The following is a 27,997-nucleotide window of genomic DNA, read 5'->3' as shown; positions in this document are numbered from 1 at the left end:
GAATTCTGGGGGAGGGATGAGTAGGGAAGTCGAGTGATGTTGGACCCTAATTTTATTCTGTGGGATGTGGGATACCCGCTATATAAGTATGGATCTATCTTCATTATTGCATTAATTATTTGGCATGTGAAAAGGAGCTACCAGGGATTAAGGTTGGGACCTGACAAGAGCTGTTACAAGGTAGGGAAATACTAACCAGGCCTGAATATGTTGTTTATAAGGAGAAGTTTACCCCCTCACCGTCTGTTGGTTATCTTACCCCTTGATCTTTATTTTTTAATGAGGATTTCTTCACTGGAGCCCAGATCAGCTCTGGTTGGTGGACATTTAGGATCTTGGATAACGGAAGCCCTTTGGGTACTAGCATTGCCTGTCGTTTAGCTTGTCCCGTCTTTCTGCTTGACCCTTGAATCCACCACAGAGCTTGTCTATGAAATGGGATGGAAGATGTAGAGTATGGAAGAGTCTTGAATTGGGGCAGAAATGGGAGAAACAGGGGTGATGAGATGGAAAGAGGGGGGGAGCACAAGGCTGGAAGACAGAAAAAGATTAGGGATTATTTCTGGATTTTGTTTCACTTTAGACATGAAAAAAGTTGGTGTTTCTACTTCATATTCTAATATTTTTGTCTTTCAAGTGTTATCGAAGAATCAAGCACGGGACTAGAGATAGAACACCAAAAGGTAAATCCCAGTTTCTTTGACTCCCTACCTCTGTGGGTGAGGTTGGCACAGATTCTGGCCCCCTGCGCTGACTGACACCAGAAGTCAGGTGTTTCCAACCCTCGGAGACTGTGCTATAAACCAGTGACAACCAAAAAAGACGTTTGTGGTGGGAAAGAGACCAGGCATGCTCCATCTTCCGTCTGACCTTCCTGAGATAATGTACAAGGACGGGAAGCCAATATCCTTAATTCTGTCATTTGCGAGTTTTTAAAGCCCCGTGGAAGCCACGTTACTTTCATCTTTGTCTTCCACAAAATGGGCACTAACTGTGTGGTTGTGAAGATGAAATAGAATTGGGTCTAGGACAGTACCACAGTCAGCGGTACATAGAGATCAAATGAAATTGGGTATAGGACAGTACCACAGTCAGTGGTACACAGAGATCAAATGAAACTGGGTATAGGTCAGTACCACAATTAGCGGTACGCAGAGCATTTACTCTTTGGGTTGTGGGTCACCTGCCCTTCAAAAGCCTTCAGCTTCTTTTTGTTGTTGTTGTTTCTCAAGACTTGGTGTAGGCCTGGCTGTCCTGGAACTCACTCTGTAGATCAGGCTGACTTGGAACTCACAGATCTGCCTGCCTCTGCCTCCCGAGTGCTGGGGTTAAAGGCGTGCGCCATCACCCAGTGGCCTTCAGCTTATACATCGCCCCCTCAACCTTCCAATCTGCCTAACCCTCTCTGTCCTCCTCCTTCAGCTAAGAGAACGTCCAAGGAAGAAGCTGAGAAACTGCAGAAGCTGCTCACTATCATGAAAAGGTGAACTCTTCTTTCTGTGGTCTTCCAAGTCCCAGCCTGGCTCTGATGGTTGCTTAGGCTGGCCTGGGCAAAGGATGGGAATGCGGGGCTGTTGCCTAGAGAGATACACAATGGAGTGTCTCAGTCCAAGCTGAGAAGCTTGCCAGGGCCGAGAGGGTTTGTATATCTCTCAAGAAGGAGAAGTCACCCATTTTACTCTAGGGTCTGAGTAGTTCTGCATTTCAGGGCTGACTAGTGCTGGTGTTGCTCCTGTCGTGAGAATAGTTTTGTCAAGAGAATAGGTTTGGCATAAAGAAGCCATTACTGTCCCATCTCTGGCTGAATTCTGCTGACATACACACGCGTCTCCTCAGAAGGCCTCTCTTCCATAAGGCCAGTATCTGGGATACCCTCAGTCAGTCATCTTACACTCCCCCTTGGACTTCTATAGAATGGGATTGATTCCTAAGAGACGCTGGGGATAGGGACACCCACAGTTCTTAGAGTGAGGTCCTTGTTTCTCGGTTGAATATACTATTTACCAGGCACCAAGTTTCTCAGATTCCGGCCCCCACCCCAAAAAGCTGATTTGGCCCTCACACGGTGGTGTCTGTGGTGCCGCCCATCAGCTAATCCCTCTTATCTACCTGGTTCTTTTCATCTAGTTAGTTCAGTTTCTCGGTAAGGTTGGCAGAAACCTGACCCAGGTTTCCAGTCCTCTCTGAGACAGATTGTCTGAGACCTTTCCCCAGACTCAGCTCAGCCACAGACCTCACCACCTGCAATATTCCCAGGAAGAGGAGCAGAGAGGTAGACTCCTGGAGGTATAGGCCCAGGACTTACAGGGTGCAGGAGGGAAAGCGTCTTTCCCCACTTCTGAGGAGGCAGGCGCCATGCTGTCTTTAATAGTTGCCATTTTCCTTCCTAGCCAGGGCTGGCTTCCTCAGGAAGGAAGTGTCCGGCGGCTCCTGTGCTCAGACCCTTCCTGCGCCATCTGCAATGCGATGGCTCTGGAAATTCAGCAGTTGCTGGGGTATGAGAACAAAGAGACCTGTCTGACTACGCTGAGTCCATCACAGACCTTTTCTAGCCTGGAGGCATTGGCTTCATCGAAAGTGTTGTTTGACAAGAGTTCCCAAGACTCCAGAGACATTTCACTGGCTTCCAGCCTCATGCCATCACCATCAACAGATCAAAAATCTTCAACTCAGTCAGCTGCCCCATCAACCGGTGATGCCAGCTTCCGATATTACCGCGGTGATCATGGGCAAAAGCAGGAAGCCCAGGGTGCAGGCTCTCTGTCTTCCTCAAGTGTGGAAGAACCCGGGGCTCCCGCAAACCAGCAGAAGAAGAAAATCACGAAGCTTGTCTTGAAGAATGAAGGTCAGCAGCCTTTGAGTATTAGATTCCTTCTTTTTCCTGGTACCCATTGCTTCCTGAACCTGAAACAATACCCTATGACCCCATATTCATGTCACCTGCTGTTCCTATGTCCCAAAGGCCCCAAGGTGCCTGTGAGAATAGGAAGACAAAAATGCATACATTCTCACATTGAGCTTTCCCTGGTTCTGTGGAGGAGTTCCTGGGGACATTTGTAGCACACCGCTTCACCACTTCCCATATTATCAAAGCCCAGAAACCCGACAATGGACAACCGTTGGGGGATGGGTTACCATCCCTCAACTCTAGCGGCCTCAGAAGGCCACTGCAGAGTAGTTTTCACCTCTATCCCATTGCCTAGGCTCTACTCTCTCCTTCTTTTAGTTGTGTTTAAGTGGTCTTTTAAAAACATTTTTTATTGATTTTATTGAGCTATATTTTTCTCTGCTCCCCTCCCTTTCTTTCCCCTCCTTATCTACTCTCTCCCATGATCCCCATGCTCCCAATTTACTCAGAAGATCTTGTCCTTTTCTATTTCCCATGTAGATTAGATCCACGTATGTCTCTCTTATGGTCCTCTTTGTTATCTAGGTTCTCTGGGATTGTAAATTGTAGGCTGGTTTTTCTTTGCTTTATGTCTAAAAGGCACTTATGGGTGAGTAAATGTGATATTTGTCTTTCTGGGTCTGGGTTACCTCACTCAATATAATGTTTTCTAGATCTATCCATTTACCTGCAAATTTCAAATTGTCATTATTTTTTTCTGCTGTGTAGTACTCCATTGTGTAAATGTACCACATTTTCTTTATCTATTATTAGGTGGAGAGGCATCTAAGTTGTTTCCAGGTTCTGGATATGACAATCAATGTTGCTTTGAACATAGTTGAGCACATGTCCTTGTGGTACGATTGAACATCCTTTGGGTATATACCCAAAAGTGGTATTGCTGGGACTTGAAGAGGTTGTTTCCTAATTTTCTGAGAAATTGCCATACTGACATCCAAAGCGGCTCTACCAGCTTGTACTCCCACCAGTAATGTAGGAGTGTTCCCTTTACCCAACATCCTTTCCAGCACAAGTTGTCATCAGTGTTTTTGATCTTGGCTATTCTTACAGGTGTAAGATGGAATCTCAGAGTTGTTTTGATTTGAATTTTTCTGATGTTTAAGGATGTTGAACAGTTTCTTAAGTGTCTTTCAGCCATTTTAGATTCCTCTATTAAGAGTTCTCTGTTTAGGTCTGTACCCCATTTTTTTTAATTGGATTATTTGTTCTTTTGATGACCAATTTCTTGAATTCTTTGTATATTTTGGAGATCAACCCTCTGTCCGATGTGGGGTTGGTGAAGATCTTTTACCATTCTGTAGGCTGCTGTTTTGTCTTGTTGACCATGTCCTTTGCTTTACAGAAGCTTTTCAGTATCAGGAGGTCCTGTTTATTAATTATTTCTTTCAGTGTCTGTGCTGCTGGGGTTCTATTTAGGAAGTGGCCTCCTGTGCCAAAGTGTTCAAGTGTACTTCCCACTTTCTCTTCTATAAGGTTCAGTGTGGCTGGCTTTATGTTGAGGTCTTTGATTCATCTGGACTTGAGTTTTGTGCATGGTGATAGATATGGGTCTATTTTTATTCTTCTACATGTTGATATCCAGTTATGCCAACATCATTTGTTGAATATGCTTTCTTTTTTGCAATTTATATTTTTTTGCTTCTTTGTCAAAAATTAGGTATTCGTAGGTGTGTGGACTGATATCTGGGTCTTGGATTAGGTTCCACTGGTCCTCCTGTTTGTGTTTAATGCCACTACCAGGCTGTTTTCAATACTGTAGCTCTGTAGTAGAATTGGAAGTCAGGGATTGTGATGCCTCCAGAAGTCCTTTTATTGTACAGGATTGTTTTGGCTATCCTAGGTTTTTTGCTTTTCCATATGAAGTTGAATACCATTCTTTTGAGGTCTGTGAAGAATTTTACTGGGATTTTGATAGCCATTGCATTGAATCTGTAGATTGCTTTGGGCCAAGGGTGAAGTCTTGGTGTGGCACCTGTGAACATGGCAGTGGTAGCCCCAGTGGGACTTGCCTCTCATCCAGAGAGCTCTGTAGATGCAGAGGACCATGTAATGTATGAACCCTGAGATGTGTTAGAGCCTGTCTCTTCAGATCCAGGCATCTGCCTGATAAAAGGCCATTTCCGACCTCAAGAGGGTAGGAGCAGCCTTGTCCTGAAGTGTGCCTGCTGGAGTTCTACCTCCAGCAGCAGTTGAAACAGCGGGTTGATTTTTATTATCGCTGGAACCGGTCCCTAAAGATTCAGCAATCTATCCAGCTGCTTCTAGCCCCTGCGGAGCAGCAGCGCCTGCCCTAAGCAGCACAGCCCCGTTCTTTGGTATGTTTTCCTCGGCCAGAACCCTTGAGAATGATGGCGTGTACTGATCTACTGCAGCAACAGGGCCAGTCCACAGTTGATTGGTTAGACCAAAGCATTGTGGCAGAGCCCACAGAGGGCACACAAGAGCACCATCCCCGCATCCCTAACTTCTGAGACTGAAAGTCACTGTCTACAGTACCCCAGGAGCTCTGACAGCAACTTGGTTCTGTTCTTCCCTGGAAAACAAGTCTGAGCCACATAGATAGTAATCTTAGATCAGACTGCTAAGCACCGACAGGCCTTGCCCAGCAGCGACAGTCTCTCCAGATGTCGTTACTGCTGCCCCTGAGCTGCCCAAGCCTTGTCTCACACAGCCATTTAGGAACTGGAAACAAATTTGCTTTCCTGCCAGGGCAGCCTGCTAATGTTTGGTTCTCTCCGGGCTATTATTACCCTGGCAGTTTTAGCTAATACACAATCACAGAGATGAGTCCTGAGCCCATTAGAATCTCTGATTCAGTCTTAACCTTAACAGTAGCATACTAAATCCTGGCCACATGTTCAAAGCACCAGTACGCCATATGCAGAGATGTATTCCAGGCTGAAGTACAACTGAGGCCGTGTTCCTGCCGTTCCTTAATCGCTCAAAGTACTTATCATTCTTTTTTTGTTTGTTTGTTTTGTTTTTGCTTTTTCGAGACAGGGTTTCTCTGTGGCTTTGGAGCCTGTCCTGGAACTAGCTCTGTAGACCAGGCTGGTCTTGAACTCACAGAGATCCGCCTGCCTCTGCCTCCCGAGTGCTGGGATTAAAGGCGTGCGCCACCATCACCCGGCTAGTACTTATCATTCTTAAACTAAATTTCTACCTCAAAAATTCCTATCGATATGTTTGGAAAAGTCCCATTCAGATAGGAGGACAGGGGACACTTTTTGGCCAAAGAATATCTCCACACTGGAGACCTTTGGGGATCTCAGCCAGTAAAGAAAAGCACGGCTCCAAGAGTCCTATCCCCCAGGATCCCCACGTCCCTTAGATCTAGAGCGGGTCTGCTTGAAAGAATTTCCAGCTGAACTCTGAGCAGAGAGCACTAAGGTTCTGCCCATTGTGCCTCTGACATCTCACAGTCACGTGGGATACCATAGACACCCAGGTTCTTTGTGTGTAGCTGGGGACCAATATCAATAGTCCAACCAGAAGATTCCCTGAACCCCTTAGACCAAAGTGAAGCCTAGTTCTTACCTAAGCATGGAAAACAGCAGACCTAGTGGAATCCAAGTAGACACTTTGCTGAGGTTCATGGGCCAACAAAAGATTTCTAAGCAGAACCCCAGGGCTGCTTACCTTCCCACTGGCTCTTTAGGATCTTTTTCAGGTAGAATTTTAGTTTAAGCAAATTGCTTTCAGTGAAGAGAGGGACTGGTGAGACCTCTGTCAGTAGAACCACCATCTCTAGCCCCTTGGCTTTTGTCAGTTTCTTTGCTGGTACCCAGAGCATCCTTCAGGATTCCTTGGGACAGATAAAAATGTTCTACACATCTGTTAGGCTAAACCAATGTTTATTTCACCCAATGGTTCCTGGGGATGCCCAGCCTGGGGTGCCCAGTTCTTACAAGGCCAGACCTTACAATGAGAACTTATTGGGCCATCATCTGCTGACCCAGTATTTGTGGGACTTCATTTTTTAAATAGAAAAATTTCAAGGTGGAATTCTTCCAGGCCATGTTGTAGGGGTGAAACTTGGTAGGGATGAGAGTTGGGGGGGTCTGATGGGGAAGACTATACTCACTGGAGTTCCACCTTTCCAGAGCCCCCAGAAGCTGAAGGGGAAAATAAGATGACGTTCTTTTCCCACTGGGTTAACCCTGAAGTTAACTGTGAACAGCTGGAGGAACCCATTGTCCTCTGTAAGTCTGAAACAGAGGCCAAACCCAAGACTGCAGAGCCCCAAAAGAACCCGACTCCTGTCAGAGACCACACGGGAGCCAACATGAAGTCAACTACAGAAGACCAGAAGGCCAAGCCTCTCTGTGCCAAGAATTAGCATTTGACTTGTGATGATTCCTACAGTGCCTACCCAGTCCCAGCAACACCCACTTTGGCCCAACCAACCCTGGGCCTCATGGCTACTCCCACGACTGCCTCGAAAATTGTCCACAGCTGATTTGTATCACCTAGCTGGGAAATCAGTAGCAGCTACTCACCTCAGCAGAAGGCACTGGTTAGCACAGAGAGGACCAACCATTTCAAGCTGAAAGAGTTTGTAGGTTCCCGAAGCTCTGCACCTTCCTTAACAAAGGCTGTCAACTGTCCACTGCCATCTAAGTGAGGCATGGTATTCTCCAAATATACTCTGCCTATAAACAAAAACACTGGTATTTTTCTTTGTTTTCATGCTGTGAGTGTGATAAAGCAGATAACATTCTCCCTGTGGTATAGGCGCTTAAGTCTGCCTTTCGTGTTGACTCCTAGGGGTTGAGGGACTTGTGTTGAGAAGGGAGGGGCCCTTGTATAAGATACACTGAAAGTATAGCCAGGCTTGAATTCCCATAAGAAACGTGCAACCTGCCTTTCCCTGAAAAAGTGTTCAGTCTGTTTCTGTGTTGATGGCTGCCTTTTACAATTTACTTGTTCTGTTGGCTCCACCCAAATGAACACTTCATGTAATTTGAAAACTCAATAAAGTCATTTGGAAGTTAGAAGGAAAGAGAAGAAGGATATTGGGAGGAAAGAAGAGAAAAGAAAAATCCTGATGATACCGGTGAGTGAACCCAAGGCATTAGGAAGCAGCAGCCATTGAGGCAGGAGGGAAACCAGGAGAGAAGAGACCTGGAAGCTGGGGGGGGGGGATTTTTATAAAACAGCGCAAGGAGATCATTATCAGTCAGCTGGAGAACAGCCAATCTAGCGGGTGACATGAGGACTTGGCGCTGCCTGTCACCCCGAGAAATATAGAGATCCTTCATGGTTTCGAGACCTTGAGTCCCAAGGAACAGGTAAGACGTGGCCGCGGACTGACAGGAAAGCAATTGGCGACAACATATAGAATTAACTCTTTTGAGGGCTTTTGTTTCATCGAAGTACAATGGAAGGGGTGTGGGGCCCACAAAGGCTGCTTTGTTTTGTCTTGTAGGGTTACTGAGCACCGTGCAAGGGGCAGTAAGGGAGGGGCCGACTGCCCTACAAGGTTGGTCTTTGTGTGTTTTTGAAGACAGAAAATAGTTCTGCCGGGCAGTGGTGCACCCCTTTACTCCTGGCACTTGGGAGGCAGAGGTAGGCGAATCTTTGAATGTGAGGTCAATCTGGCCTACAGAGCGAGCTCCGGGACAACTGAGGTGATACAGAGAAACCCTGTCTCAAAAAGCCAGAAAACAAAACCAAACAGTTCATTGGCAGGTGATGGCAATGATAGTCCAGAGGGACGAACTAATGATTTGAGATGTATGCTCACTTGAATATGGAGAAACTTTCTTTTCCTAAACTTCATCCCTAACACCACCAGCAAAATGCGGTTTTAGCTACTCTTCATTGTGGGTGCTTATTCTCGCTCCTTCTAGAAGTTCTTCACTTGCTTCTCAAATCCTCAGTTTGTCTGTTTTGACTGTCATTGTCATCACCTGCCAGTGAACTGTTTGTTGAGCCTGGGCTTTCAGGGGGAGGAGCAAGCTGGGAATCAGGGTTGGAGAGCCCCCCCCCCCCCCCCGAAGGAGTTGGTTTGTGGAGGTTACCATGGAAGTGTCTGTCTGTCAGGCTGTGAGACTCCAGCTGGGGAGGAATGGGGAGAAAAGATGCGTGGAGTTGCTGGTCACAGGTGTGAAGCAGGCGCTCTTGAAACTGGGAGCAGCGAGAAAGGTCTCCGAGAAAGCTCTGAATCCTCGGAGCTGAATCCAGGAAGAGCAGGGCCTGGAGACAGAAACAAGGTGGGTGGGGGTGGGGATCCTACACTCAGCATGGATGAGCAAGGATTTGGAAGTGGACCAGGAAATGAAAACTGGGAAGCAGAAAGGAAAAGAGGCAGCATGTTGCTGCGTCCTGCTAGCCTACCTCAGAGGAGAGCTGAAGCAAGCACAGGAAGCCCTGGGCTTCCTTGTGATGGGGTGTGAGGCAGGGGTGGGATACCTTTGGTTCATAAGGACATCCAGGATTTGTCACCATCCCATCAAGTCAAGAGGAAGCGGTAATGGGAACTGCTTCCTCTCACAGGACCACGGTGTTTAGTACGATGTGTTCACTGCTAGCAGAATGCGGAAAGCCGGATGGGAAAAAGGATGGGTGTGTATGTGTGTCGTTCCCCCTCTCAGGGGTGATTCTGTGCCTAAAGGAAGGAAGATCAGCCCTTAGCTGATCCTCTAAGCGGAGAAACACAAAGCCCAGGCTCGCTGAGCCAACACTCTACAGGTTTTCCTGAGGCATCCACAAAGATCAAGGGGCCTTGCAACAGGCATCCTCTCTGCCCGCTGGGAGCTAGGCAGAAATTAACAGAGTAAGGATGGGAGAAGGGGGTGGGGGTTCTAGAGGGAGCCTGTCTGAAGGGAGCTGACTGGCTCATGTAGGCACCTGAGTTAATATGTGTATTTCCTAGGTTACGATGGAGTGGGTTCTTCCCATGCCCTCTTCCATGTTGTTAACTGGCTCCTGTTTCACGACAAAATCAGGCAATTGATCCCCTCTACAGTGCTTTTATTTTCTTTTATTTTTTATAGAATATATTTTGATCATATTCTTTCCCCTCCTCCAACTTCTTCCAGATCCTTCCACCCACATATTGCTGCCCATAAATTATGATACTCATAAATCAGGGCACCCACCGCTCAAGCCCCTGCAGTAGATGGTACTTAACAAAGAGATCCCCAACTGCTTACTGTGGAGGGAGTGAGAGGCTTTGGAGCGCTCATCCTTCAATGGGATGTTTTTATTAAAAACCCTTCACTCAAGACTCAGGCATCTATGTGGGAGAGGAAGTAGAAAGATTGTAAGAGGCAGGAGTTGTGGATGGCTTTGAGGAAACATTGTCTTCCCCAGAAATACTTAACCTTTTCACTGCCACCCCCCACCACTCCATCCTGGAAAGAGGAGGTCATTAAGACACGCAGAGCACAGGGCAGAATGCATGATGTTTCATTTCCTGACAGTCTCTTGTCAGTAAGCCGCTGGGACATCCTGAGCAGGGACAGAAGTGCCCTGCCCTATTCAGCATCTCAGCTTGTGGGACATCTCTGACTCTAGGGTGCTAGTTCACGTATGCCCTTAAAATCTCCATATGCTTTGTGTAGAACAGCTGGCTCCCAAGGTCTCCCAGCCTCTGAATTTACCTTTCTATGGCCTCACCCTTTAACGTACCTCTTCGTTGCCATCTTAGCTTGCCTGTTCAAGTTGAGCCCCAGGAAAGGTGTTCATGGACGATGATAGTTCATAAAAATATTCATATTATGATGCTGTAACCTTTTTTTAAAAGCAGTTTAAGATTTTTAGGCAAACTGATGGGAAAATAGGAAGTTCCTATGAACCCTTTCCTGCCCCTGGAAATTTCCTTTATTATTACATCTTGTGTTAGTGTGGTATCTTTCTTTCTTACAGTTGAGGAGTCAATATTGATGAATTATTAATGTTCATCTTGTACACTACAATGCATTTTTGTTTTTTAAGCTCACTGACTATTGGTTTAAACACCTTTACAAAGACAGTGATTGTTTCAGCAAACTAGGGAGCGAATCGCACCAAATAGACCAAAGGTGAAGGGAAGAGAGCAGGGGTCCACTTGGGAAATCTGGAGACAGTTACTTTGGAACTGGCAGAGGAGAAGGGAGCTGCTTGCCTGCATGAAGATTCCCAAGCAGTTGAAATGGCCAAGGGAGAACTCCAGAGATCTCGGAGTGGTTGGCGAGGGGGACGCCAGCAAGCTTTCCTTTGCAGAGGACTGGGAGGAGCCCTGGTTGGCTCTGGAGACTCAGGGCCACATGTGAGCCGGGGAGGGATCCCCACTATAAAACAATAGTTACCGCTGAAGACACACACAGCAATGTCTTCATACATTCTCTGGAGAAGTCGTCACGTGTTTTTAACATCAGACCAAGGACCACACAGGCCTTGTTGAAGCCCCTTTTATCTAACTTTTGCCCAGGACTTCACCATGTTGGCCAGGCTCCTTCGTGACTTTTCTGCTGCAGGCTTGGCTATGAAGTCTTGGTGTCACCTTGATGTTTTTCATTCTTGATTTGTTTTAAGAAAAAGACTTGGGCTGGACGGTGGTGGTGCAGGCCTTTAATCCCAGCACTTGGGAGACAGAGACAGGAAGATCTCTGTGAGTTCAAGGCCAACCTGGTCTACAGAGTGAGTTCTAGGACAGACTCCAAAGCTACAGAGAAACCCTGTCTTGAAAAACCAAAAAATAAAAAATAAAAAAATCTTGGTACATAGGCTGGTCTCTAACTCGTGGTGACCCTGCTAATCCTCTCTCTGCTGGGGCCACAAGTGTACCCCACTGTGCCTGACTTTGATGCTGTCATCCTGATCAGGCTGAGTGGCAGCTGTGGCTTTTGTATTAATATTGCCTACCTTGGGTCACTCCCACTGAACAGAGGTTTTGATTTGTATTATACATGCTATGGTTTCCTTCCCCCTTTTATTTCTCTCTCTCTCTCTCTTTCTCTCTCTCTCTCTCTCTCTCTCTCTCTCTCTCTCTCTCTTTTCTCTTTCCTTTTTTCTTTCTCTTTTTAATCTCTAAGTTTTTAATTATAATTTTTCTTCATTCTTGAGAATGTCACACAATGATATATGAACTATCATATTTACCCTTGTATTAGAGTTTCTATTACTGTGCAGAGACACCATGACCACAGCAACTCTTATAAAGGAAAACATTTAACTAACTGGATGACTTAGAGTTTCAGAGGTTGAATCCATTACCATCATGGTGGGACATGGTGGTGTGCAGACAGACATGGTGCTGGAGAAGGAGCTGAGAGTTCTACATCTTGATCCACCAGCAGCAGAAGTAGACTGTGTCCACACTGGGTGTAGCTTGAGCATAGGAGATCTCAAACCCCACCCCCACAGTGTCACACTTCCTCCAATAAGCCGCACCTCCTGATAGTGCCACTCCCTATGAGCTTATGGGGGTCAATTGCATTGAAACTACCACAAACTTCAGTTTACCCCTCCAACTCTCCCTTGTCCCCCTAATATGCCCTCTCTCAACTTCATATTTTTTTGGGTAGCCCACTAAGTCCAGTTAGTGCTGACTATATGTGCATGGGTGTGGGGCCACCCAGTAGACCATGAAAACCTAACAATGGCCACAGCTTCAAAAAATAATGATCCTCTCTTCCCCAGCAGCTAGTAACCACCAAAAGCTCCTCAGAGTAAGGGGTGGGGCCTGGAGGTCATCACCCCATCTCCACCAGTATTTTGGCTGGCTTGATCTTGAGTGGGTTGTCAGTGAATTCATGGTTATGAGCCGTGGCTTGTCTGGAAGACAGCATTTCACACACCCCTCCCCTGGCTTATATTCATTGTCTCTTCTTCTGCAGTGTTTATGAGCCTTGGTGTTAGGGGAGCGAATACAGGTGTCCCGTTTAGGGATGAGCACTCTGGTCCTCAGCCCTTTGACCATCTCTGCTTTGGCTAATCACTGCAAAAAAGCAGCTTCTTCAACCAAAGTCGAGAGCAGCCAGGGTCTGTGGATACAAACCTCAGTATGCAGAATGCCATTTGACAACATGACTGTATTAGTTATATTATTGGTTTTTATTATATTTGATATGATATCAGTTTCTCCCATGTTGCTGCGGTAGAATACCCCAACAAACAGCAGCGTAGGGAAGAAATGGTTTATTCTGGCTTCTATTCCTAGAGTGGATACGGTCCAACACAACAGGAAAGGCGTGGCAGCAGGCGCTTAAGGCTGGCCTGGTAGTCGGGAGTCTGGCTGGTCACAGTTCATCCACACATGTGAAACTCGGAGAGACAACAGGAAGCAGGGCCGGGTTATAAAACAGCAAAGACCACCCCAGTGACCCACAACCTTCAGCAAGGCTCTAACCCCTAAATGTCCCACAGTGTTCTCGAACAGTCCACCAGCTGGAGACCAAGTGTTTAAACACACAAACCTGTGAGGGCATTTGAAGTCACAACACCGACCACTGTGCAAAATGATAGCAGGCTCTACCCTGGTGCCTATGGCCTCTCTAGCTGTGGGCCTTTAAAAAAACTTCACTTATTTTTAATGTGTATACATATTTGGCTGCATGTGTGCTGTGTACCATGTATGTGTCTGGTACACAGAGGCCAGAAGAGGGTGTTGGATCCCCTGATCCTGAAGTTACAGATGGATGTGAGCCACCACATGGGCTCTGGGAATTGAACCTAGCTCCTTTGGAAGAGCAGCCAATGCTCTTTATTGCTGAACCATTGCTCCACCCCCGGCCCTAGCCGTGGACTTTCAACCAGGGTTATAGTTCTAGGAATGAAGTTTCCTCTGTGGAAAAGCAGACTTCAAATCCAATCTGACCGTGGTCAACCTGCAATAGTTATGTCACGATTGGACCAGTGGGCACACCTTGACTCTCAAACTGTCAATCATGTCATGGATTTTGACTAACACATAATAACGTACCTATAATGTCAGTGTCATGCAGAGTAATTTCATTGCTTGTATGTTCCTTTTATGCATCCCTCTATCCTTTCCCACAAACCTCTGGCAATCACTGATATTAAATTGAGGTCAGACATATAAACTAGGGCTAGAGAGATGCTCAAAGTTTAAGGGCACTAGTTGCTCTTTTATATTAGGGACCATGAGGATACATCAGGTGATAACTAGTATTTAACAGTCTGACCTACCAGATAAGTGAGTCCCTGATAGGGAGCCCCGCCTGGAAAGGCTATACTGGCTGTGGAGACCAGTTGCTCCTGTTTGTCATTTCTCTCATGAGTCACCTCACTTCTTCCCTAAGAATAGCTCTGGGTGTTTCTCCACTGCTGTGTGTTTATCTCATGAAAATATTCCATTGCTGGGCACATATATCTGTGGGTGGTCAGGGATAGGACTTTTCATTTGTCTGTATAGTTTTGATTTGTAGAACATATACTGGGACGTGCTTCATACCTGGATCTATTTGCCCCCTGGAGACCGTGGTTGCTTAGAAGCCTTTTTGCTTCTTTTTACTCAGACTAATATAAAAAATAATAACTTCTCAGTCTAACAAACTGCACACAGTTAGCTCACTTTTACCTCAGAGCAAGTTCAAACTAGACTAAAGGCTTTGTGTAAATAGATCGTTAAGTTTAAAACCTTACAGCTATCTATGCACAGGGTCAGTGTCACAGATGTCCAATGAAGGTTACTAAAAAAGGCAAGTCCACTCTTCACTTTCCGGTCTTCTAACAATGGATCTGTGTCTCAAAGTTGCCATTGGGCACCATGGCCCTGCCCCCTTGACCGTGGTCACGCTCTTATGGCCTTGGGACCTTGTGTTGCCTTGGCAAAGGCTTAGTTTCTTAAGGCTTGCTCTAGGAATGTGCCTTTGATCAATGAGAGAAATTTCTTTATCGCTTCAAGGCTCCTGAAGGAGAAGAGTTTTTAGAATAGAAGAAGAAGCTAGGAGACATTAGAAGTAGTGCAGGAAAATTAGGATAGAAGTAGAACAATAAAGAAACTGATGTGGAATATGTAAAGGAGAATTTATTTCACCCTCAGATTTTTCTAAGTCCCATGCTTGTTGTAAGGTTTCTCTCTGAGCCCTGAGAGATCTGAGGGGATGTAAATGAGTAAATGAGTAAAGACCACATTACTTTTAAAGGACCCAGCTTCTATTCCCGGAACTCGCATGGCTTCCAGAGGACTCAGGTTCAATTCCCAGTACGTGCCTGGCAGCTGACAACTATCTGTAACTACAGTCCCAGGGGATCTGACTCCACTAACTCTTCTGGCTTTCTCAGGCACTATAAATACACAGTATATAGACATACATGGAAGCAAAATACCCCCACACATAAAAAAGCCATATAAAATATAAATCATACTATTTTGTATTTTTTTGGGGGGGGGTTGAGACAGGGTTTCTCTGTAGCTTTGGAGCCTATCACTGGCTCTTGTAGACCAGGCTGGCTTCAAACTCACAGAGATCTGCCTGCCTCTGCCTCCCAAGTGCTGGGATTAAAGGCATGTGCCACTACTGCCCGGCTTGTCATTTTTTTCAAATTTAACCTTTTATTAATTCTTTGTGGATTTCACATCATGCACCTTGATCCCACTCATCTCCCTATCCCTTCCTATCCACGCTCTACCTTTGCAACCCCCCACAGGGTAAAACAAAGTATGATTTTAAAGAACAGAGAAAAAAGTCTCTGTGGATGCCGTAGTGGGACACAGTGAGTCACACAGCCCTTTAGTCCATATGTTGCTACTTGGAAGTGTTCATTGCATTGAATCATTGGTCTGGTTTGAGGTCTCTGGTTTTTGCTAAATCATCAAATACTGAGCCCTCACTAGGGCTTCTCTTGGATACCCTGTTGCTGCCCTGTGTCACGGAGGTCCTGTAACTTTGGGTCTGCTGGACCAGTGTTGCTGGGTTGGTCAACCTGCCAATTCTCCTTCATCTTCAACACTAGGGTGAGCTCTCCAGTATGGCCCCTGTAGTAAGCAGCAAGGCACAGGGCCAATTCTCTTGCTTTCATGTCCTTGGGTCGACTTGCCCACACCTACACCACCAAGGCCAGTTCTACTGTGTTGCCTAATCAAGGTGTAGGGGCCATTCTGCCGAGTGCCGCAGCTGGTGAGAGGCAGGGCCAGTTCTTTCACTCTGGTGACCTCAGGGACAGCAATCCCACCCACCACAGGCCTGTGGGGGAACGGGGGGCTTCTCCCCTTTGCCCATAACACATATGGTAGATGAGGGGTTCTGTCTCTGAGACTCACATTTTCAGGCCAGCTCACCCATGCCTCCATCAATGGATTCAGCTCTACTGTGTTGCCCAGGCAAGGTGCAGGACCCATGCTCCCTAGTTCTGCATCTGATGAGGGGCAGGGGCAGCTTTCTCTCGTCTGCTACAAGTGGCAAGAAGTGAGGTGGGGAGGGCTTCTTTCCCTCTCCCTCACCACCATGTGGCAGAGAAGGGGTGCACGGTGAGCTCCCCCACTCTTAAAATTTCAGGGCAGGCTCACCTGTGCTCTTACCAATAGGGTCAACACAACTATGGTGCCCACGTGAGGAGCAAGGCCTGCTTTTCTGAGAGCTGGAGGCAGCAAGGGTTGAGGGGCAAGCAGGGCATCTTTCCCCCACCCACGCTGCATGGCAGACGGGAAGTGCAGTTAATTGTCCACACTTACCCCCTCCAGGTTGGCTCACCTGCACCATCACTAGCAGGGTCATCTCTACTGAGCTGCCCAGGTGAGTTGCTTTCCTGAGTGGTGCAGCCAGTGAGATGCTGGGCCAGCTCTCCAGTCCTCCTGACCTCAGGGCCGGCTCTCCAGTCCTCCTGACCTCAAGGCCGGCTCTCCAGTCCTCCTGACTTCAGGGCCAGCTCTCCAGTCCTCCTGACCTCAGGGCCAGCTCTCCAGTCCTCCTGACCTCAGGGCCGGCTCTCCAGTCCTCCTGACCTCAGGGCCGGCTCTCTGCCACAGGTGGTGAGGGGTGGGAAGGGGACCAGCATGTGGATCTTATCGGTGCTGTGAAGGTCACAGTGTGAAGCTTCAAACAAAAGTCGGATATCCAGATATCTGAACTGGTGAGGTAATTCTGCTCATGCATAATGGAACCCCGCAGACCAGCACCAGAGGTGCCAGGCAGGCTCATGGGTGAATTCTTCCCACTCCGAGTCTAGGGACCTGGGGTGGAGCTGTGTTGGTCCTCCAGAGCCTGCCAGATCTAATCATTTTGTCATTTTTAAAATTAAAATTAAAATATAATCCCATCGCTTCTCCCTGTCATTTTTGTACCTCTGTCCCCTCCCATGTCCCTTCCTTCTAATCCCTTCCATTTTCTCTAACTGGTTATCCATTTCAGTCACTTAAAAAACGATTTATTTTAATTAGTGTCTGAGTGTGTGTCTACGTGTGCATGTGGACATGAGCGTGAGTGCCGTGATGGCCAGAAGAGGACATCAGAGCCATGGGAGCTAGAGACACAGGTGGTTCTGAGCCACCCCATGTGGGTGCTGGGAAAAGATCTCTGGTCCTCTTCAAGAGCAGCAAGAGCCCTTAACACCCAAACCACCTCCTGGCTCCTATTTCAGGAGCCACCACACCCAGCTTATTTTAGTAATCTTTAAGTGTGGAATTCAGTGACATTAAGAACATTTATCATTCTGTATAAGGATTACTTTTATCTGAACTTTTTCACTCTCCCAAAGAGACACTCTTTTAGCTGCTAAACAATGATTCCCTGTTCTTCCTCATCGACCCAGGCTCTGGTAACCTCCTGTTGCTGTCTGTTTCTACAGATTTGCTGGAGAGATCTCACACTGAGTGGAGGCAGACAGTGTTTGTCCTACTGCTTCTAGCTGATTTTACTTAATGTGTGTCAGCATTTTATTCCTATTATAGATTAAATAATATTCCATTATATGTATGCATATATTACATTTATTTGAACCGTTGGGTTGTTTCCACTTTTTGACTTCTGTGAATATTGTCATGTTAACACTGGTATGCAAGTATCTTTTCAAATCCTTATGTTTCCTTTGGACATGTACCTTGGAGCAAAACTGCTGAGCCATTGTGATAATTCTCTTTTCTTAAAAAGATTTTATTTTTTTTTTTGCAAAGAGAATCTCTTTCTTAAGATTCATTTTTATTTTGTGGGTATGGGTGTTTTGCCTGCATGTGTGTGTATGTATATGTGCGTGTATGTAAATATGTATGTGTGCTTGTGCATGACTAATGCCCTCGGAGGCCAGAAGGGGGAGTCAGATCCTTTGGAAATAGAGTTACTATCTGCCTTAAGAGTGCCATGAACTGGAACTGGGTCCTCTGGAAGAGCAGCCCGTGCTCTTAACTGCTGGGCCATCTCTTTAGTGACTATCTTTACGTTTTAAAGAGTTGCTAAGCTGTTTTCCACAGCAGCTGTACCGTTTTGTAGTCACACCAGCAATGCTCCGGCGTTGTATTTCATCCTTATCTCCGCTAATACTTGTTCTATAACGGTCGTTCTGAAGTGTGTGAAGTAGCATCTCACCATGGTTTAGATTTGCATCTTTCTGCCAGCTGATAATATTGCACATCTTTTCTTGTACACAAGTGTATCTTCTGAGAGATATTTCTGCAAGACCATTGCCTATATTTGAACTGGGCTTTTGTGCTGCTGTCTTCGTTACTGAACATTTAACTGCTGAGCGTCGCTGAGAACTTTGGAGTAGCTATCTCCATAGTTCTGCCTCTTCCAGGGTGCTGTGTGTTGAAGTCATATAGTATGTTCCCTTTGTAGAATGGCCCTTCACTTAGTAATATGTGTTTAAGATTCCTCCATGTCTCTTTAAAACTTGCTACCCATCCACACTGGGTGTCAGACATGCAAATAAATACAGCACCGCTGAACTACTACCCAGCCCTCGTTTCTTTTTTCCCCTTCTCTTACTTTTCTCCTTCTTTGTTTCTTGACACAGTGTCTCACTATGTAGCTCAGACTGGCATTGAATTCATTATCCTTCTGCCTCAGACTTTCAAGTACTGGGATTACAAGCCTATACCACTTTGCCCAGCTTAACAGTATCCTTAGAAAAAAAGATTTTTTTAAGGTTATAATATTTTAAATTACTTCTTTGAAAATTTTATATATTTATACAATATATTTTGATCATATTAATAAGCCACAGGAGAAAATTTGTTTTCAAATATTTATTTATTTATTTATTTATTTATTTATTTATTTATTTATTTATTATACAATGTCTGTCTGTGTGTATGCCTGCAGGCCAGAAGAGGGCACCAGACCTCATTACAGATGGTTGTGAGCCACCATGTGGTTGCCGGGAATTGAACTCAGGACCTTTGGAAGAGCAGGCAATGCTCTTAACCACTGAGTCATCTCTCCAGCTCCAACACAAGAGAAAATTTTATGCCTGATACTGTCATCCTAGTCAAAAGCCCATCTCTAGGGAGGTCATAGGCCCTAGGGTAGAACCAGCTATTGCTGTTTTGTAAATGCTCATGCTGTCAAATTGTCTTCTAAACATTTATGCTCATACCCGTAGATGTGGGCTGTTCTTAACCTAGGCCAGAGACGCTTTATTTTTGCAGTGGAAATAAGTCAAAGCTAAGTAAGATGTTTAACTGGTGCAAGTGTTAGGAATGAGACTGAGCCCTCCGACATAAATGGAGTGTCTGTTTGAATCCCCATGGCCACCACCATCAAGGTTCAGGAGAGGGAAAGAGTAGAATGGGGAGGAGAGCCGTGGAATGGCGTCTTCTGAGCATGGCATGCCTATCACGCTCCTGAACTCACAGCAGCCATGGCTGCTGCACAAGACCTGTGCAAGATCATGCCAGCCAAAACCCTGGCATAGATGGGGGTAGGGGTCTCCAGGCACCTCCTTTTGCTGAGCTGTTAGCATTGACAGCTGCTGGGGAGAGAGAATCATTCTGAGGATGTGGTTACCGGTTGGATTCCCATGTTCCCCTGGATGCCCCCCTCTATACCAGCTGGATGTAGTGGGTTATTTAAAACAAACAAACAAATATGAAATTAGGAGGGGAGCTTGTTGAAGGAGGTAAAAAAAGATAGATATGATCATATTTGAGTGTATATATAAAATTCTCAAAAATAAAAATAGTTTTCAAGCTAGGCATGGTGGCACACACTTGTGATTACCAACCCTGGAGAGGCAGAGGCAGTAGAGGCCTGGGACTCAGTGGTCCATCATCAGCCTGCCTCAATTGGCAGACTCCAAGATGACACCAAGGTGCTGGCTCAAGAAAAAATGACATCTGAGGCTGATCTCTGGCCACCGCATGTATTTGCACACATCCAAGTCAGCTATGTATCACACAGGCCAAGAACCAGAGCTATCATTGGGCCACCCCAACATTCACCTCATTTATGAATTGTTGGAGCACGTGAAGGGGATCTAAGGGGAGCCCAGTGCAAGCCCGTTATTGGTGGTGAAGCAGAAGCTAGAGGTTTCAAACCAGACTCATGGCAATGAATAAAGATGAATGGACTAACGGGTGAGCTGTGTGACTCATTGGCCATACTACAGCTTCTATGATGAGATTCTTCTCTTTTTGCTTTTTTGGGTTTTTTATTTTTTTGCTTGTTTGGTTTGATTTTGTTTTTTTCTTTTAGATTTTGTTTTGTTTTGGGGTTGGAGAGTTGCAAGGGCAGAGGGCAGAAACAAGAGGACAGGGAGATAAGTGGGTTAGGGATGCATGATGTTAAATCCACAGAGAATCAATAAAAGTTAAAAGGCGTTTTTAAGAAATGACACCCTGAAAATTGCAAGCGAATAGATGGAACTAGAAAAAATTATCCTGAGTGAGATGTCCTAGACCCCAAAGACAAATGCAGTGTGTACTCACTTATATGTAGATATTAGTTGTTAAGTCAATGATCACCAAGCTACAATCCATAGGACAACAGACGGTAGGTGTAGAATACGGGACTAGAGGGGACAGATAGAACTCATTAGGAACTAGAGATAGATAGATAGATAGATAGATAGATAGATAGATAGATAGATAGATAGATAGATAGGGAACATAATACAGTAGAAACTTCCTAAGATGTATACATAAACGAGGGTGATCTAAGTAAAATTGCCAAATACTGGGGGCAGAGGGACAGAGGACAGAACCCCAACTGGCCAATTCTTGTTACATCCAAACAAAGCTTCCAGTACCAGGATGGGGTTACATCTAATTGAGTTGATGGCCCAAAAAAGGGCCCCCATGGAAATCCCCAAACAACCAGGAGGTTGCCAAGACTATAGATTTGTCCACAAACTCTCAACCATCCAACATGGACAGTTACTGTTCACAGGTGTTTCCAATACATCCCGTAAGAGGGTAGAGGAGCTGGTGTGGCCTGAATTAACTTGGGATGCATGTGTAACAATGTAATATGTACACCGAGGGAGCTTTCGGGGAGAAATCCCTACTTATTCACCTTGTGCCTGTGCATAGTGATTGAGTCTGTACGTAATGATTGGGTCTGCTATGGTCAAGATCAAACGCAGTATGGGAAGAAGCATGCGCAGTAGCAAAGAGATTATATAACAATCTGTCAGTCCAGATAAGGGTCACCTATGTAATCAAAATCTTCCTTCTCTTAAATTCCGTGAAAGGAAGTGCCAAACAGTAGTTGGGGGACCTCGTGTTCCTTTACTCGTGTGGCCCACAGTCACTAGTCTAACGGCTTTCTTTCTTTCTGATCTATACTGTCACTTTGCTTTGAATGAAATTTCCTACTGATGTCAGAAAGCGGGAGACTCAAGCCCAGACTCTGGCCGCCAGGAACAACTACACAGCCGTGAAGAGCCAAGCTGGGATGGTGGGAATGAATATGAAGTGACCCGAGGAAAAGGCGCAGCTTGTGAGTATGGCCTATTCAGGTCCAGGGTCCATAGCCTTCAAAGATGGCCACATGCCGCCTTCTACAGACCAGATTACCACCTCGGCTTGTGGAATGGAGGGCTTTGTGACACCATCTGGTGGCGCGGTTCTGTCCTCTGTGAGGCGGACCTGACAAGGTTCACTCCTGGGAGATGACAGGCACTCTGAATGTCCTAGGACAGGGATGGCTGGTCTCCTCACACGGATGAGGTTTGGACCATGTTGAGGTCTACCTACTTTCTGTGGGATAGTGACTATCCCTTATATGTCTATATCTACATCTTCGTTGTTATCCTGATTATCTGGCAAGTGCAACAGAATTACCGCAGATTGAAGTGGGAACAGAAGAGGAGCTGCTGCCGGGTAGGGAAACCCTGTGACCACTACTGAGCTAGCAGGGGAGCTTTCAAGTTTCCGTGTCTGCTCACCCTCTACATAGGCTCTCACCACCGCTGTCTGACAATTTGGATAGGATACTTTCAAGTGTGTAATAGATTTCCTCTGTGAGGCTGGAAGTCTTTCCTTACTAGAACTTTCACGAGGCATAAACCAAAAACCTTGCTATTGGTTTGAATAGAGACTACCATTATCCCAGATCTCCCAGTACAGAATTTCCCAGTTAAATCTGTTACATCTTTTATATAAGAATGCATCCTATAATGCGTCTATTTTACCGCAGTTCCCAGTAGAACGTCACTCAGTAGTTGGGTAGGAAATGGAGTTCAGATCAATTTCCATGAGAATCAGAAGGATGCCGAGAAGAGGAGTGGGGGAGGGAGTGGAGCATTGCCAAGAGTTCCAAAATTGCACATAGATAATTGAAAGGAAAAAGCAAATGTATATATGATCCTTGTCACATTACAGACATGAAAAAGAAAATAGTTCCAGCTTCACACTGTAATATTTTCTCTTTAAGCGTCACCGAAAAGTCAGGCAGAGAGCTAGAGATGCGGCATCAAGAGGTAAAGTCCCAGCGTCCCCTACTCCCTGCCCCTAGGAGAGCTCCCCACATTCCTCTTCCCCATGATGCTGCCCAGGGCCACGCGTTCTCCCTTCTGAGCCTCCAGAGCCACTAACTGCCCTAGATGGGGAGCCAGAAAGTAAGAATGTTGAAACTTCTCTGCCTTACTCCCCTGACAACAAGAACTGAGGAATTAAGAAGTCCTTAGCAGTCACTGAGTGAGAATTCGTTTCACCTGCAGGGCTAGCAATACAATAAGCATAATATTAATTCTCCCTCTGGGGGAACATATGCTGTAAACGGCAATGCTATAGCTAAATACCCCATAGAACATTGAGTCTAGGTGCTCAGATGCTTCTTGCTGAGCTAAAGGCTGACTATTCAGATTCGTGTAAAACGCCCTAAAATGCTCACTCACCACCTAACCCCGTGTCCTGATCCCTCAGCCAGGAGACTTTGCAGAGAAGAAGCTGAGAAGCCGTGGGAGCTGCTGACTATCATGAAAAGGTGACCTCTTGACCTTTGTGGTCTCTGAGCTGTAATGATTTTTTTTTTGCCTGCTCTGGGCTGGGGTGAAAAAGGGGTAACCGTTTCCATTCCCATCTACCCCCAGTCTGCTCACTATCCAATTTCTCCTTCCCAAGGAGATTCATGCACCCCACCCTGAGCCCGCTTTGTTACTTAGCCTCTCTGGGTTTGTAGGTTGTAGTACGAATATCCTTTAGCTAACAGCTAACATCTGCTTTTACGTGAGTACACACCATTGTGTGTCTTTCCGGGTCTGGGTTACCTCACACAGGATGATTTTTTTTTTCTATTTCCATCCATTAGCCTGCAAATTTCCTGCTCTTTTCTGGAAAAGGGAAACAGAGGAGGAAAGGAATTGGGGGAGAAGGAGGGTGAGAGGGGGTCTGGAAGGAGCGGAGGGAGGGGAACTTCCGTTAGGATGTCGTCTATGAGAGAAGGAAAAAAGGGGGTGGGGATTGATGGAAGGGGAAACACACTGAGGAGGCAAGGTCACCAGCTGAGAGGTTGTCAGGGCAGAGATGGTTCACACCTCGGGAGGGAAGACCCACTGATACCCAGCTCCCTCTGTTAGGGTCTCAGCGGTTCCGCATTTCAGAGCAGCCTTTGCACACTTTGTGAAGGGCATCGCTGGAGTTACACTGAGACACCAAGTAGATTTAGGATAAAGAGGTCACCCTGTCACCTGCTTCCAGCTACTCCCTTTCAAGGACAAAGCCCCGGGTCTGACCTCCTGTCTGTCTGGGGCGAGGGAGCAGTTGCTGGGACCCCTTCAGTCCATCATCTTTGCCTTGACTTAATTTCCAGAGGCTGTGAATGACCCCAATGGTTCTCTGGGCACGGCAACAGGGACATCCCATACTTTGAAGGGTTCCCATGAGGACCTCATTTGCCACAGTGTAGGCTCAGAACTGTGGGCCTGGAGGAAAGGGTACAGCAAGCCCCAGACACATCCTTCCATCATTAATGGTGGCCGTTTTTCTCTTCCTAGCCAAAGCTGGCTCCCCAAGGAGGAGCGTGTGCGGCAGCTCCTGTGTATAGATCCCTGCTGCCAAATCTGTGATGCTGCAACTCTGGAGATCCGGCAGTTGCTGGAGAGCGAGCAAAGTCAGATCTCCCCTGCTTTGTTGGGACTGCCACAGGACTCTTCTTGCCTGGAGATGTTGACCATATCCAGTGAGACTTTTGAGCAGAACGTGGAGCTTCATCCCAGACCCTCCACAGACTTTCCACCGGCACCTGTGACCCAAACACTAACGGAACACTTAACACAGTCGGCCAGCACAGTTGGTGTCCAACAGCTCTGTGCAGATCACCTCTTGGCAGGACAAGGATTTCATCTGGCAGACATGTCCATGGTCTCTGAGGCTGCAGCTTCTTCAAGGCTTAGGGAGCCTGTGGTTTTAGTGAATGCAGAAGAGATGATGCACAGCGATCTAAGCTATAACTACCTCCAGCAGATCCAAGACCAGCAGTCTTTCAACTCACAGACCCCTTTTCAAACCCTGAGCCCAGATGGTATTCATGTCACACATCCAATGACCCTGTCTCTTGTCACCACTGTGCCCCCGCCATTCCTCAATCCTGAAGTGGTAAGGCTTCTTGAGCTACATGTGAAAAAATTGATGCATTTCCAAAGGTGGGGGCTTCCCAGACGTGTAGAGGAATCACTAAGGCAAGTTATGCCACACCCCCCAATGTATTTTCAGCCAGAAAATAACCAACCAGTTTCTTTGATCCTGAACAATATTCCTCAAGACTATGTTCACAGGTTTGGGAGTCTTTCTCCCAACACCTGGTGCTCATATCCAGACAACCAACCTACTCAGATCTTTTGGGTGTCTCAGTGGTCTAATGCGGAGCTGGGACAAAAAGCACACCACGGACAAATCACAAGCCCCGTGGAGAAGCCCTTATTCTCCCCTGACCATGACATTCTCCGTGGCATCTGGCTACTGCCCAAGGGACAGGCGAACGACTCCAGGAACAAACTCCCGAAGACATTCACCCAGTTATTCTGTGGCCTCCCCTCTATACACAGTGAGTCCTTGGTGGCTACCTTCTTAGGCACTCAACGTCTCTCCAAGGACACACCCGAGCCCTCCTGCAAAGACCCTCAGCTCTTGAAAGAGGCCTCGCCCTTCCTCCTGCCGCCCCACTTGCCACCAACAGCAGCCCCTCCCTCTTCAGCTTCTCCAAAAGAGTCTTGGTATGAGTGCCAAACTCAGATCAACGTGCCGTGTCTGACTCTGGCTGAGTGTAAAACCTTGGAATGGCACCTTCTACAAAGACAGCTTCAGCTACAGTGGGGCCAGCCAGCTGTCATCCCTGGATCTCCCTATGAGCAGAGTCACATACAGTATAAGCCATATAATAAAGCAAAGCCCCATGAGACTTTAAAAGCCTCCTGGGCAAGAAAGTCCTTCTCAGTTCTCACCAGAGACCTCGTCTTTATCCCAGAGCCTGTACGCAGGCTGCTGGAATTGCACCTCCAGAAGCAGCTGATTCACCTGCGCTGGGGCCTGCCCCAGAGGATCCAACGCTCCATTCACTTGGTCCCCTCCTCCCCTGGCCAGCAGCCCCGGGGAGCACTACCCAATGTGAGCATCCTGCAGCCAGGTGACCCCAAGGCCGATGGGTCCGGTGACATGTTTGCAGTTGCAGTGGACAGAGGGTCAGTTCCCACACCTCACTTGTTCAGCCAGGCACAGGCAATGTTGAAGACCCACGTTGATTCCAAATATGGACAGATCCACCAGGGCAAGGTCCCTGCCTGTGTCCAAAGCTCCCGGGAATGCAGAATTCCCAGGAGCTTGTCAGTAGGGGCTTCCTTCTCAAACATTCCAGCAAGCCGGCACCTGGAGCTACAGGCAAAAAGTAACCCTGACCTACAGCACACAGCTGTTTCTCAGGAAGCAGAACCAGCAGCCCTGGACCAGGAGAAACAGGCCTCATCAGGCACTCTCATTGAGCACTGTAAGCTGCCCCAAGCCCTACCTGAGGAAACCGTTAAGAAACTGGAGACAACGTTACGACATAAGTATCTGGCCTTCCTGTCAGGTCTGCCTGTCCATTACTGCGTGACCCCCTCTAGATCAACATCCCCAGCAACTGTTAGCCATTCTACAGTCACAGAGATTATTCCTGGACCTGTCAAAATCCCACAGGAACCCCTAACTCAGGTGACCTTACTTGAAGACCCATATCGGAGTAGGCTTGAACCTTGTACTCAGGATGAGAACGAGGCTTCTGCGCACATTGCACGGGATGACAATGAGACTTCTGAGGACATTGCAGGAGAGGTCCAGCCTAAAGTGCAGGCGGCAGGAGGGACAGAGAAGGTGCCTCTAGAGACGCAGACAGAGATCTTGGCGAAACTGAGTTTCCACCTGAAGAAAAAGGTCCTGGAGATAAAGCTGGGATTTCCTGTCATAGCAAAGGAGTTCAAAGAGTCAAATGCAGTGGACCCAGAGCCTCTTGGGATTCTAAGGATCCCAGGAAGCACAGCGCTACCACAGCTGCCCAACACAGGGTACTCTCCTCCGGCCCCAGATGCAAACAGGGTCCACCTTGGTAAACGGCCAGCCACTGCAGGGCAGGCCGTGTGCCACAAGCAAAAGCAACCTAGTTCCAAGACAGCGCCCCATGGTTCTGCCCAGTGGGGCTCCAAGGCCTCACAACTCAGGAATATGACTGAGGCCCAAGGACACTGTGTTCAGCTGGAGACCAGTGGGGAAAAACCCAACCTAGAGAAAACCTTTAGCACTGAGCCTCAAAGCCCAGGCAAGAGCAAGTACTCAGCCCATGCCCCGACACTGACAGAAAAGAGCCACGCGTCAGGGAAACCCAAGGCAGTGTGGGACCTTGAAGAAGGAGATGCAGGTCTTGGGCTTCCCCTGACCAGTGGGAAGACACACCATGATAGAGATGAGGAGCTAGAAAAGAGGCCTCCCCCTGAGACACCCCAAGGCTCCTCAGAGCAGAGGCCTAGATCTCATCCGCCCAGCCCCCAGGATCTCTCTGAGTTTGAGTTCCCAGATCCACCTCCAGAAGTCCTTATGGTGATAGACACTACACAGAACATGCAAGACAGTCTGACCAAGGTAGATGCCATCCCGGAACCTGCAAGGAGTGCCAAGGTCCCCCAGCCTGTGGCCTCCAAGACTTCCCAGGGCTTGCCTTTCCCATGCACACCAACTCAGGGAAAACCTTTTAGGGGCCAAGCTTGGCAAGAAAACATTTCACAGAGGCAGGTGACGCCAGCCTCTCCTCACGCTAGTCCCAGCCTTCCAGAGACTGGCTTGAAAAATAAGATGAAATCCTTCCTTCACTCTATGAGCCCCAAGATAAAAGACAAAACCCACATGGAACCCCCGGTCTCTACACCCAGGAAAGTGTCCAAGCCCAGTCAAGAAAATGCTGACAAGGATCTGCCTCAAGCCAAAAACCCCACCAAGAAAACTAAGACAGAGAACTGCAGGATGCCCAAGGCCCAACCTGTGTCCTCTGAGAGGCCAGTGGTCACATCGTTTTTAACTGCTCCCCACATTCTAGACAGTAAGCTCGGGCCAGGCTCTCGTCAGCACGGCTCTGTCTCAGGACCAGGCCAGCCCCAACACTGTCCTCGGCACTGCCCTAGGTTGGCTTGTGCCACCCAATACAGAAACCCACCCTAGGTCCCAAAAACCTTGGAAGTGTTGTTCTGCTAATGGTGACCACCCAGGCTCTTCCTCTTGGCTCCCCCTCCTTGGTATCTTTAAAG

General features: G+C 47.1%; 1 protein-coding gene across 3 annotated transcripts; it reads left to right on the top strand.

The window, feature by feature from the left end:
* On the top strand, positions 1-27,956 carry LOC101998442 (protein FAM205C-like). 3 transcript variants are annotated; one of them, XM_026786799.1, is made up of 6 exons: positions 37-152; positions 7,274-7,283; positions 22,095-22,112; positions 22,666-22,711; positions 23,157-23,217; positions 24,227-27,956. In XM_026786799.1, exons 1-6 carry the CDS (start codon positions 37-39, stop codon positions 27,909-27,911), a joined length of 3,936 nt encoding a protein of 1,311 aa, XP_026642600.1. In that variant the 3' UTR covers positions 27,912-27,956. The 3 variants fall into 3 exon arrangements, with proteins under 3 accessions (XP_005362107.1, XP_026642600.1, XP_005362430.1); XM_005362050.3 differs by lacking the exons at positions 22,095-22,112; positions 22,666-22,711; positions 23,157-23,217; positions 24,227-27,956 and adding exons at positions 638-683; positions 1,423-1,483; positions 2,391-2,845 and having other exon boundaries at positions 1-180; positions 7,012-7,494; XM_005362373.3 differs by lacking the exons at positions 37-152; positions 7,274-7,283 and having other exon boundaries at positions 21,969-22,112.
* Positions 27,957-27,997: the final 41 nt, after the last annotated feature.

Source organism: Microtus ochrogaster, linkage group LG5 (assembly GCF_000317375.1).
Source record: "Microtus ochrogaster isolate Prairie Vole_2 linkage group LG5, MicOch1.0, whole genome shotgun sequence".
NCBI classification, from domain to species: domain Eukaryota; kingdom Metazoa; phylum Chordata; class Mammalia; order Rodentia; family Cricetidae; genus Microtus; species Microtus ochrogaster.
Note: the sequence above shows the minus strand (reverse complement) of the source record. Positions and strands in the feature narration are given on the sequence as shown.